The sequence below is a fragment of the Coloeus monedula genome, assembly GCF_965178545.1.
Source record: "Coloeus monedula genome assembly, chromosome: 5".
NCBI classification, from domain to species: Eukaryota; Metazoa; Chordata; class Aves; order Passeriformes; family Corvidae; genus Coloeus; species Coloeus monedula.
Window position 1 is genome coordinate 30,911,423 of NC_138785.1, and position 13,002 is coordinate 30,924,424.

The window sequence follows — 13,002 nt, forward strand, 5'->3', positions numbered from 1 at the left end:
AGGTTAAAACAGCAGGCTTCAAAAACAGAGGACTGAGAGATCCCCTACCAATAATAAAAACATTATTAGTAATTTAGCTGATTTCCAGGTGTCTTCCAAAACATTCTGAAAACAGCCTCAGGAAGTCAAGACAAGCTGGTGAAAATCAGTTGATATCACAGAATCACAGAATGTTCTGAGTTGGAAGGGACCCACGAGGGTCACTAAGTCCAGCTCTTAAGTGAAAGGCCCATACAGGGACCAAACCCACAACCTTGGTGTTATCAGCACCATGCTCTCACCAACTGAGATAATCTCACAATAAACAACTGACCTCATCTCTGCATACAACAGGGCTTTATAAGAGAGTAAATAACTGAAAGGGAACCTGCTAGGTGCTAGAAATCCAGTTGCAAGAAAAATTGGTTTAGTTTTCCAGTTGTTCCCTCAGATTTAACAGGCAACACAAATCAGTTGAGTGGAAATCAGTCCAAACTGAGGCGGCTTTTTTGTGGTTTTGTCCCACTCCTCCTGTTCTTTTGGAATAAAAACTGGCTGGACTTCTGTCCTCACACTGAGCCCTATATAATGGGCCAGGTTTTGGTGCCAGGCACACCTTTGTAAAGCAAGTACAGCTCCAGTACATGCTGCTCTGCAGGGCTGAAAACAAACACAAGCCTGCTTCCCCAGTCCAGAAATAATCCTGTTATGCTTTGAAGGATCAGTGTAGACTGGATATAAAATGGAGGCATCACCTTTCCCCTCAAATGCTGCCCATCATTAATAACATATGCCCACAAATCATCCTCCAGTACACCAAACCTGAGAAATACAAGATCCTATTTGGTGCTTGCTCACAGAACCAGATGCAAGAACATCTCAGGTGAAATCCACTACATCACACTGGTCTGTCAGCAGCACTGGGGAGAGGCATATAGTGTCCATGAAAAATATTTTAGTAGTAATTTGAACTAATTTTTCTGCGTTATCCTCCATTCCTGTTTCTCTGCAGCTCTTCTTGTGTCCCATTTTCTAGGCAGTTTCTAGACTCTGTGTGTGCGTAAAGACCACTACTTGCAACAAGCTCCCTTAGAAAATACTTATCACTGTTAAATCATCCACTCATCTATTTCCCCCTCAGTGGCCTTTCAGCAGGCAGTTAATGAGGTTAGCAGCAGTGATACTTATGGAGTAGTCATTGCCAACACGTTGCTCACAGTAATTCTTCCAAGCAGAGATGACAGGGAAGGAGTGGCAAGGACTTCTCTGTTTTGTTTTGAGTAATGGTGGCTTTTTTCTAAAGCAGATTTTAAGGAAAAAATGAGCATTGCTTCAGTGTTTTGTGAGTTCCCATTCTCTGATGACTTCCTCCTTTTCCCATTCAAACACAGACTGCTCCTAGTCTGGCTGCATCAGCAGGCTGGCTGGGGCAAGATTGTAGGTCTCTCTTTCTGGCAGGGGGTTGGGATGGATGCTCCAGGGAGCCTGGGGAGGGCCCCTCACCACTCCCATGGGTTGATGTGGTTTCTCACCAATGGGAACCTCTTTTTGATGGCCTTGTTCTTTCTCCTCTTCAGCCAAAGTCTCTGCTGCTTTGTCATACGTTATAGGCTGTTCTTCCACTGGAGAAAATGGATATGTATTACTGAAAGCCACGTGAAAAGATTCACAACAGCTAAGCTTAAAGAAATGTAGTGGCAGCTTTGAGAGATGAAAGCTATGAAAGAATGCACAGAATCAGATTCAATACCAACTCATGATGCAAGAACAAAAAAACAGGCAAAATCAAGAACTTGCTTCAGATTTTAAGAAATTACTTGTCCTAGATCCATGGTTTTCTCTTTTAATACATAACAGGAAAAGGCATGCCCATAACAGGAAGATTACCTGCCTGGAAAATTAAAATCCCTGCTTCAAAGTCAAAAGATCTTAGAATCATTCACTGGCATGGTATAAGAACTTCCCTTAATACATTAAAGAAAATACCAGATTATTTATCGTTCTTTTTGTCTAAGATGGCGGAACCACTTCTGCTAAAATTTTCGGGAAAAAGTCAGACACCTGTCATGGGAAATTTCTGTTCCAATACCTGCATCTGATAAAGCTGTAAATGAAAACAGAGTCTCCTAATGGGAAACATCAGTCTTCCTTTGCCGGACAGTAAAGTTCTACACATGTTCCCAATATTAGTCCATCTAAGTAAATGTGAGGCACATTTTCTACTGATGAATAAAGTGACTACTCAATGTATGTCTAAGGACATGACAGGCAATTTTGAAAATCTTGGAAGATGCCTGCCTATTTGTATCCTCAAACATTTGCCTTTGCATATTTCTTAGTGACTGAGGCAAACTGGCTTCTCTAGTAACTTCTGCAGTTAGGAAGTATACATGGTAAATAAAAAAAATGTCTAAGGATATTAGTCTTTCTCCATCAGTTCTCACCATCTGACCAATTAAGAGATTCAGATGCCACCTAGAAGGCCATATTTCCTAAAATTCAGAGTGGTAACTTGAGAGCCACGGAAGCCTGCTGCGTGCTTCTGTGCTGCCTGCTGCCTTTGGACCAGTGACGAAAGGCACATCTCCTCTATTTATCTCATCTTTGTTCAAGCACCAAACACTCCCCAAGCAGTCAAACAGCTTGTTTAACACAAAAAGCAGAACTGCAGTTGCTGCCATGGGGACTTCTCACACCTTTCCAGTTATCTTGCCTGAATGAATAAGGACTGTCAAAGTGTACTGTTCCATGGGTATCCCTTCCCCAACAGTATGATGGGCATAACTTCACTTGCAAAGCTCTGGAGGTCTATATTAATGCAAAAATCTGATATTATTTCATTGCAAGAAGCTTCTGCCTTCTTATGAGTGTGAAAGCACTGTTGTAGTAATGTTTCTCATGACTAGTCTGCAAATCAAAGGACTGAATGGTCTCTTCACAGCAATACAAATATGGGTTCTGCCAGAAATAAAATCTGGGTTTCTCTGTCTCCTCTATCAGCCACTGCTCCTGCTGGTACAAGGTGAGAAGAGATCTAATAAGGAAGGACATCCTACTCACCAGATTCTGAAGGACAGGCAGGATGAGGATCTGCTGTCTCACACTCAATTAGATCAACTGCTTTAGTCTCCAGAGAACTGTTACCCTCCTTAAAAACCGCAAACTGCAAATACATACAATGTGCACAAAATATGCAGAGCCCAAATTAACATAAAATGAATTGGTTTTCTGAAACCCTAGAGGCAAACTAAAAGGGCCACACACACCAACCACTGAACAGGGAAAAAGATCATCCTGGTTTCTGGGATGACCCTTCCCCTGCAGGTAATTAAATATTTGGGTTGATGACAGCCCCAGTCTTTCCTTGGAAAGCTCACAGTCCCAGTCTAGTAAAGAACTACCAATGCCCTTGCCTTGAAAATCAAAATTTCCAAGGGCAAGAACAAAAGTTCATGAAAATCAACCCTCTCCATAGTACTGAGGGCTATTTTTAAAGTGTTAAAGATATCTGCAGGAATCCAGATAGCAGGAAACTGTGTCAAACATGGGGAAGGAAGCAAGCCTCCTTTCCTGGCTCTCAGCATCTCCTGCAGGGTGCAGTTCCATCATGCCACAGTGACAGTGGAAGTCAGAAGATGAGACCCTCTGGGGGAACATGCTGAAAAGACGAGAGGGAAAACAGAAAAAACAGGGGTAGAAGAAGCAATGTGAAGCACTATGATGAAATTGTACAGAGGGAAAGAGGAAAAACCAGTAAAGGGGGAAGGCTCAAAGAGCAGAGAGAGGGAAGACAAGAAAACATCTGTAAATAAGATGTTCCAACAAAAGGACTGACAGATTCAGGGCTCCAGGTGGATAGCCAGTGGATTTATGTGGATAGAACACACATGTAGCAGGTGCACCTATTTAGGCATCAGTTCATTTATGAAAAATCTGTACTCTCACAGCTGCTAACCCACATGTGACAGACCCCCGGCAGAGATTCAGCTACACAGTTCTGCAAAATATCTCTGAGTGGGCAAAGCAAAACACTTGGTGGATGGAAAGTCTCGGAACAGCATCAAAATCCAGGCACGTGCAGAAGTTTACCAAGGCTTACATATCAGTAGGACTAACCTGGCCTTGCTTACAGAACTCTAATATGAATGTCAAAAAATATGCAGGCATACCCTCAGCTAAATGTACCCTTAGCTAATTGTACCCTCACCTGTCAGAGCAGAAGTAAAGGGAAAAGTGAATAATGCTTGGACAATTTATAGGTATAGTTTCAGTATCATGATACCTAACTTTTGATGTGTGTGATAGCACAGAAGTTAGGTATCCTCTGTATCAACCTAGACAGGCAACAACAAGACAGTCTTCACACTCTCTCTCGTCATCCTCACAACTGAGAAATGGCAGTGTGGACTACCAAATGAATGAAACTCATGAGCTCCTTACAGTTACTGCATACACAGCATACAGTCCCAATATGAAGTCCTTTGTTAAGATCATTAATGTTGTGTACATCAATAGTACCCAAAAACCTATTCCAGCTCCTTAAGAGTTGAGCAGCTATTGCTTTCTGTCCCTGATGTAGTATAATCTCTTTTTTTACATAAAGCTCTCCAACAATCCACTTGAAGTGAATAGTAGAAATGGACAACTTCCCACAGCTTTTTGGCAACTCTAGAGCTTCTAACCTGAGTGCAGGGATGCATGAAGCCCTGGTGAACTTAACGATCAATGGCTACATCAGCACAGAGAAAATCACATGCATGAAACCACAGCAATCCATTACTGAGTAAGCACCAATAATTAGCAAAGGGTCAGTGATTTGCTCTTCCAGTGTGCAACAAGCCATTGCAATAAATTACTTTATTAATGTGTTCGATGTCTCCCGGTACATAGTGAAATGTAACACAAATGTGTAATAGATTTAAAAGCTGGATTTGTTTTTGTTGATTCAGTCCATTGCTTAGCTGTTTAGTTACCTCATACTCAGCAAAAATGTCACTGGTGACCAGCATTAACTGCAGGGTCAGCAGAAGGTGGAGACAGAGCTGATGGGCTGCAGGCCTCCTACAGCACCACTCCCAGGCAACAAACTGTTCTCAGTCCCAACAAATGTTTCTGCTTTTCCCAACCTCAGGTATTTTGCAAACTGTGGATTTTACTTCTGCTGTGAACAAATTATGGCATTGCCATGATTCAGCTCATTTGCTGTCCACTACCTGAAGGAAAGGTGCTGATGATAAAACATGCGTAAGAGTATGCAGTTGAGCAGCTAAGGAACCATATGCCATAACCAGGGTTGAGTTAATTCAGTACTACCAACATATGTTTGACAGTGTGCTTCAGTGGCTACCCACTCACAAATCCTGCCAGACACTCTCACTGAATCATTTGCAAGGCCATTCTGAGTCTCAGACTGAGCACAGAAGTAGCCATAGATGCCAGTTATGTCACTTGACAACTTCAAGATCCAACTGCAATCATCCAGCAGTGTAATGTCATCCTAATGCCAGTCAGAATCAGATCCTAAGACCAGATTTTATGGGGCTAAATGCAGCTTCAAAAATGACAACAGCCACAGGCCTGGACAACCAGACCGTGTCTGCATTTTTACCTACACCAGTGTAAAATTGGAACTTTATATACCCTACCAAGCAGCCTGATAGAATCCTGGTTGTTTTTCTTTACAAGGCAGCAGCTTCTAATACAAGACATTTAATTTCATCAAGCCCCAAAATAGAGTTCAACATCTCATGTAGCACACACAATACTTGGCTCCCAAGAAGCCTTTTTTACAGAGGGCATACTTTCCTGTGAAAATAGCTGTGTGATATGCCATGTCATCACATTGCCATTTCCTTAATTTAGAACACAGTTCCCCAACTGTTGTGTTCAAAGCTAACAATAACACTGGCTAATGGTTGCAATATATCCAGGCAGCTGTGAACTTTGAGGGATAACAATGAGGTAAGATGAACTAGGGTTCACAGCAAAGCACTTGATGACTCTAGCAGTTATTTAATGTATTTAAGATGTGAATTATTTGATGGATAATCTCAAGTGGATCCCTAACACTCTTTGATCCTTCCTGATTCCTTCTCCACGCCACATTAATATAGTTACCAGAGGCTTGTTGCCAGTAGGTGTTACGTTCTCATTGTCAGCGCGGCTGCTGGCGGCTCTTATCGCGTCTGCATAAAGATTCTTCTTATACAAATTCTGACTTCTGCAACAGAACAAAAGCTGACGCAAGTTATTTTGCTTTGAGAGGAGCAGATGCTGCCTTTTTCACATGTTATTCTATCAGTATTCACAGAAGTATGTATATTTTGTTTTCTCTCACTGGTTTGTGTATTGCTATCCATTACCACACAGTGGTTGAGACAAATAGCTTGTCAGAAAAAGAAGTCAGTAAGAAGTGTACAAATGCTTGTCCCAATGTGCCATCTCTAAAGGGTCATTCATTAGAATGAAGAATAGGCCTCGTAATTTTAACTAGACCCTTCCATTTTCTTATATTATTCTATTTATAATACATTCCTCTTACAAAAATTTGTTTCAAGCAATGCAATGAAGCGTGTCTGTGGGTGAAGCTCAGAAATAAAAGTCTGACTGTATTTTTGTACACTATCGGTAGTTACAATTATGAAAGTCACTTTTGTATTCATCTGCATCATTTATACAAAGCAACAATTTCAGAAGTTATTATGAAATAAACGAACCGAAAGTCTCAAAAAGCTTGGAAATAAGTTCTTTCAGGAAATACTCATGACGTACAGAATCGCCTTAAGGAGAAAAAGCCAAGAATACAATCTGAAGATGGAAAAGGTATGAATAATCAGCTCTAAGAGGCTAGTTCCATAAATTCAAAGCTTGTTATTTTTATAGTTAAACAGCAATTAAACAGTTAAACAGTTAAAAGGCAGTATTAAAAGCCCTTATACGCCCAAACATTAAATTTTATTTTGCATCACTTGAGATCCAAATCAGTACATCTTCTTTCACTTTACATACATGTTTTTGTCCTCCTAAGCATTAGATAACAAAATTAATGTTACACTCTTCAAATTCTGGAAGTCTGAGGCTATAACATCTTTTTACCTGACCTATTTTAAGTAAAATTTAGTAGATATTTACCAAAGAAAATAGGTATTTTCCTTTTATTTAGGAACTTTACTTTTATTTCTGCATAACCTTTATATACGAAGTAGGAAAGGTCACATGCCATAATTACCATGTATTGCTCCCTTGGTGAAAATACAACATAATTAAATTTTACTTTGTGTGACCTTGGCCAATTGGGGTGGAGGAATCTATGACTGAGGTGTTGAATCTATGATACAGGTTTGGGGTTTTTTAAGGAAAAGAGTTGTTTCCTTGCTTCCCATGGAAGATAAAACTTGGCACAGTGTACAGTCAGACTGCATAAACCTAACTTTAAGAATAACACTGTGCTCTTCAGCAGACAATAGTCATTGAACGAACCAACACAATACTTCAGCACGCTTGGCCTTCAGTTCACACACTTTCAAATTGGCAGGTGTAGACCTCCAGCTTCATTTCCTTCAATTGAAAGGAGATAGGCATCTCCATTTTGCAGCAGAAGGAACAGGACTATTACAGACTTAATCGGGACATTTTGCAATACAGTAGATTATCTGAAAAAGTGGTATAGCAATTTCAACCCACTTACTGGTTTCCAGACTCCAGTTAAATAGGGATTTTAGATCAGTGGTTTAATTTTGATCTAGTTATACTAGTAATTGCTGCAGTTCAAATTCAGTCAAGCGTGTAATTGAAAACCTGTTGTTGTGGTAAGCAGTTATATTGATCACAAGCACTTGGCAAGAAAGAAACATAAATCTGGGAGAAATTACAAAAGAGAGAGGAAGGGAAGAAATTTAGTATCTTCATACCTTTAAATAAATCATATTCTGTCTATTTTTCATAAGAGAATGCATGAAATATATGGGAAATACAAGAATCTCACAATTTTTCTGTTCTTTATATATCCACTGATCAAAATCTGAACCCCAAGTTATGATAAAAAAACAGGCTACACTTAGCTTCAATTCTGGACCCCTATCACTAATTAATAGAAAATAAGAAATGTTGCAGCTTCTCTACTTTTGTGGACTAAATATGCCGAGAACCATTAAATAAGAATGGATATTAGGTTACACAGTTAACTTCTTTTGTAGCTTAACTTTTTGTGTCTAGGAGAGTCTAATTTTAAAATTGACCTAAACCACAAACAAAAATCCTGCATTTAAATCAGCCTCTGAGAACAGCTGTCTGCCAAGGTCATGGCCAAAAGACTCTATCTTAAATGCTTAATAGTTTCCAGTCTAAGGGACACCGATGACATTTAATTTCACATCAGACTGCGTTCTTAAATAGTGACCGTAGGAATCCTTTTTGCCACAAGAAGAATCCCAAATCTGTGCAATTCATTACATCCATGGAAAATGCCAGGGAGTACTTTTACAACAGATGTGCTTAGACTCACATCCCCGATTTTACTCTTTCTACTGCCAGGAAAACTGTTTCCATGTTTGTTGCTGGAAACATCACTCTGGAAGTTTGCCTTGGGAAGGTTAGTAGGCTGCTTTTCTCAATGGCAAGGAAATTTTCAGGTGGAATTCTACACTGAAAGGCAAACGAAGGCAAACTCATTGAATAGCTGGTGGAGAAGAGCCAACCTCTACCATGACAGTTCCAGACATCTACAGCTGTGAAAGGAAACCAAGGAAGAAGTAAATGGCATGTTCCTGGGCTCTCTCCTCAATATGAATTATGGCTCCTCCTCAAACCTAATAAGGTCTATTCTTCTTCCCTCCAGACACGTCTGCTCACTAACACCAATGTGAGTTCTGCGGGCAGGGGACATGCCAGAACTTTCTGTATTATTCACAGATCCAGTTACTGGAAAGAAAAGAATAGGAATTTCCATCAGCTGAGGACCAGCTCACGTTGCCAGCCACGAGCACTCTGTGCAAGCAGCAGCAGCAGCTCAGCCCGTGCGGCACAGGAGGGCGGCAGCCCCGTTTGGAAGCAGTACCTGTGGCAGTAGGCAGCCAGGACGCCCAGCAGCAGCAGCAGGGCCAGCACGGCGGCGCACACGGTGATGGTGATGTTCCGCACCTTGGCCCGCCCGGCGCGCTGCTGCTCCCACCACTCCAGGTCGCTGAACTGGCAGCGCTCGCCCACGTAGCCCGTCACACAGCTGCCAAGGAAAGAGGGCACACGCTGCAGCGGGTGGCAGGGCACAGCCCCACGCCGCCACTCCCACTACAGAAACATCTGCTTGAATTTTGCAGCGGGGAAGATGAAATTATTTTAAAGGAATGCTGTTGAAACATGTAGGATCCAGTATTAGAAGGACTTTAAATTTTTTTGCGCTGTAATTTTTACTGGTGTTGAATCGCCTGTAGAGTTACACAGAGAGATTGTAATGACTAGATTCCTATGGGTAAAAAGTAGAAAAAAAAAGTTTCTTAAATCCTGTAAATCCTGCTGTGTGATTAGTGTTTCCCCAGGATTTTCCATTTAACTTCTTTCAGCAGCAAGCTTCCCTTCCTTTAAAGGAAGCAGTACAGGACTGACTCATATTTTCAGAGCGATTTGGCTAAGAGAATCAAATTTTAATCTGAATCTTTACTTTAAAATTAATGATGAATGAAAGTGGTTTTAAAACCCCCATGATAAGTGTTAGAAATATCTTCAAAACTTAATTTTAATATAAGCTTCTTCTGTAGGCAGTTTTTGTTGATTTGTTTGGTTTTACCATTGTAAAACCCAACATAGAAATATCTTGTCAATGCATGAAACCCTCAAATCAAAATCACTAGAAACTGAGAAATACATCAAAAATAATCCCAGCCTAGTTTTACTGTGCGAGGCAAGACACATAAATAGTAGATGGAAAAATTGAAAAGTCTACTCAATTCATAACAATCCCTCAGCAATGTAGGCTCAACTCCTCACAATTCTAATTAGTCTGATTTTACTCAAGTCCAAGAGCTAGTCAAGTGAGAAAAAGAAACAGGATTTGACCTGCAGCAGCTTTTACCTAATATCATGAAAATATTGTATCAGCATTCATTATTAAATCAGGCACAATCACTTTTGTTCTGTCACAATTTAGAATGCATGTGTGCTGGAAGGCAGTAAAAATGCTAATTTTTTAATGTTGGATTACAATGAATTTCGATCATGCTGGAAGATCTACTTTCTAGTGTAAGATCTTTTATTAATTAAAATACAAATCACATCTGGCATGTGGTTTTTGCTAGATAACATTTTTCTATTCCTGCCCTTTGGTAGTTAATAGATTAGAGCCTACATGAATGAATGCTGCCATCTAGTGAGAATTCAGCAGGCATGGAATCCAGCAACGTCCACACGCAAACCCCAACAGCTAAGCATGGTTGCTCTTAAATTTTTTAACTGCTTCCACTTCCAAAACTTTGAAATACGTATATCTGAATTCTCATTATGCAGTAACGCCTAACAGATAAAAGAAAAAAAGAATTATGTGATCCAGTTTGAAAGTTCTGCAGGTTTAGACTCTTTAATTTCAAGACAGGAAACTTCTGAGGAGAAAATAGATAGTTTACAATGCCTCTAAAAGTTACACTAAAAATTCAAAACAAGCACCAGAGATGACTATGAGTTTGTCTCCTGTAATGTCTTTGCCCAAGGGCTTTGCTGATCTCAAGAAATCCACAGCACAAAGCACCCACTTCATTCCCATATGTGTACATGAGACACATTCCTTTCATATTCTTACAGGTACAGAGATCTGTAGGCAGGGGAGACCACTCAAATTTCAAAATAGGAAAGCCTGAGACACAGAGGGAGATTTGCCTACCCTGGAACAGCATCCACCCCCTGCACAGGTCCTCACTTACCACCTGAGACCCCAGGGGAGGAGGCAGGCATTGGATTTGTCCCACTGTAAAGATTTTATGCTTGATTTTGAAGAAAGATTTGGAGTACAGATTCAATTATAATCAGGTTACACACTTAAATGCCAACACTAAATGTTTTGAGGAGATTATTACCCCATGGGACTAGGTTGTCACATTGACCAAGCCAAGGCTGACCTCTGGAGAGATGAGATTCTCCTTGATTTTATCAGTATTCCCCTGCATTTGGGGAACTCAGAAATAGGCTTCACAAAAATATTGACAGGGTTAAAAATATTGACAGGAGAAGCAGGTCTCGATTTTGAGGTCTCGTTGCAACTCTCCCTGTTTTTAAGGGGCAATTATGTCTTATCCTTTTCTGCCTTTCTGAAATGGAAGATGCTGGCACCAGACTGCTCCCTGGCCCCAGTCAGAGAAGACAAGACAGAGATGTCCTCTTGCATCCCAGTGACTGCTACACCTGAACATCGAGGCCAACAAGGAGGTGCAAGTCAGTGCAACACGTACTGGAAAGAGAGCAAGCACCTCTTTCATAAAGCCATGAGCACTAAGTCATTTAACAACTTATCTCCCATTTCCAAAGCAAAGAATCAAGTGCTTAGGGAACAGATCCAATCCTACTGTTAATTTCTACGGGTGTGAATAGAGTGGCCATGCCCTGAAAATTACACTGATTACTTACAGGAAAGAAGAGATTCTAATGCTAATGAGTGACACGAGATCATTTGTGGACAAACTCTTCACTGCCTGCAGTTAACCGGGGGCAGCATTCCAAGAGTGCCACTCTTCAGCAGAGAAAATACGAATTTCCGGACTTACGTGCAGGCATAGTCTTGCAGATCAGAAACATAATTGCACACTCCCCCATGGAGGCAGTATGACTCGTACGAAGGAGGGCATCCTACAGGATCACCTTGCACAGCGTTTGTAGTATATCCATTGCTGACAGCAGTTGGGGGAATGGTAGATTCTGAAACAGAGGGTTTCACAAGGACATTGCAAACGTTTGGCCTCATTGGCAACATAATCTTATGAAAGAACTTCAAGGTACAAAACTAGGTAAAAATATCTAATTTCTATTAATTACTAGTGTTTCACCTTTTTGCTTATGTTGTTATCAAATTTAGGCAAATGGAAATTTAGATCAAATTGTTAGATATGCTTGATTTTTAGATTTACAGTGAAAGACCTGCAGTGATTGACTGAGTTCTGTCTATTTAGATGTGTGAGTCCAGCTCTGAAGAAAAACTGCACTGTCTAGGTGCTTACTCTGAAATAATTTTTGCAATTTATGCAGCTTTGGCATACGGTGAATCTCTACCACACATAAATTACCAGAGTCAGAGGTAGAGGTGAAGGGTGACTTTATTTCATGCACTTGGATCTCAGACTCAGAAGTTTTCACAAGCAACTTGACATTCTTATGCAGATTATTTCTACTCTGCTGCCATCCAGTCGACTGCATCTCTGTGTGATGGCAGAACACATTTTTATTGTTTCCGGCTACCTCGGGTACAGATGACAGCATCACTGGGGGAGCAAGGAACCCTGGGGTGCAGGCAACCCTATTGACCCAGTTCTTCAAAGGGTTCTGTAGCCTGCTCTGAATCACACGTGCTGCCACCCACACAGCTATCCAAACTAGCTAGTTTTAAAGGTAGCAAATATCTCTCTGCACAGCATGACCACAGTGCAGACATGCCCTTACAGAAAAGGAGTGTTTTCATGCCTACTTTGATGCTACAAGTCTATAGGTCAGAACAAAACAGCTACATGGCAAAGAATTTCCAGCAGTATGGATTAGCAGAGACATGCCTAATCATTCTCATACAATTGTGGGATCAGTTCTATGACTCACACTGGTTTTATTGCAACATGACCTTCAATGACATTTGGGTCTTAAAATTTCATTAGCAGGAGAACTGCCATGGCAAAGAGCCTGAATGGAAAGGGATGAGTGATTATAGTGAACCCCAGGTGTGTGTGCATTCAGAAAAGAAAATTTCATCTTGCTAAAAGAACTAAAACAGTTTATTAACACCTGTGAAGACCTGGGATCAGACTGACAGATGAGGGACCTAGGAAACACTGCTTCCAA

General features: G+C 40.8%; 1 protein-coding gene across 1 annotated transcript in view; it reads right to left on the bottom strand.

Annotated features, from left to right (window-relative positions):
- Positions 1–591: 591 nt before the first annotated feature.
- EGF (epidermal growth factor) overlaps positions 592–13,002 on the bottom strand; it is a 57,620-nt gene continuing 45,209 nt past the window's right edge. The window contains exons 21-25 of the mRNA XM_082281416.1: positions 11,724–11,874; positions 9,035–9,199; positions 6,097–6,199; positions 3,040–3,142; positions 592–1,601 (exon numbers count right to left, since the gene is read on the bottom strand). Of these exons, the coding sequence (XP_082137542.1) occupies positions 1,378–1,601; positions 3,040–3,142; positions 6,097–6,199; positions 9,035–9,199; positions 11,724–11,874 (746 nt within the window). The 3' untranslated portion in view covers positions 592–1,377. The remainder of the gene's footprint in view (positions 1,602–3,039; positions 3,143–6,096; positions 6,200–9,034; positions 9,200–11,723; positions 11,875–13,002) is intronic.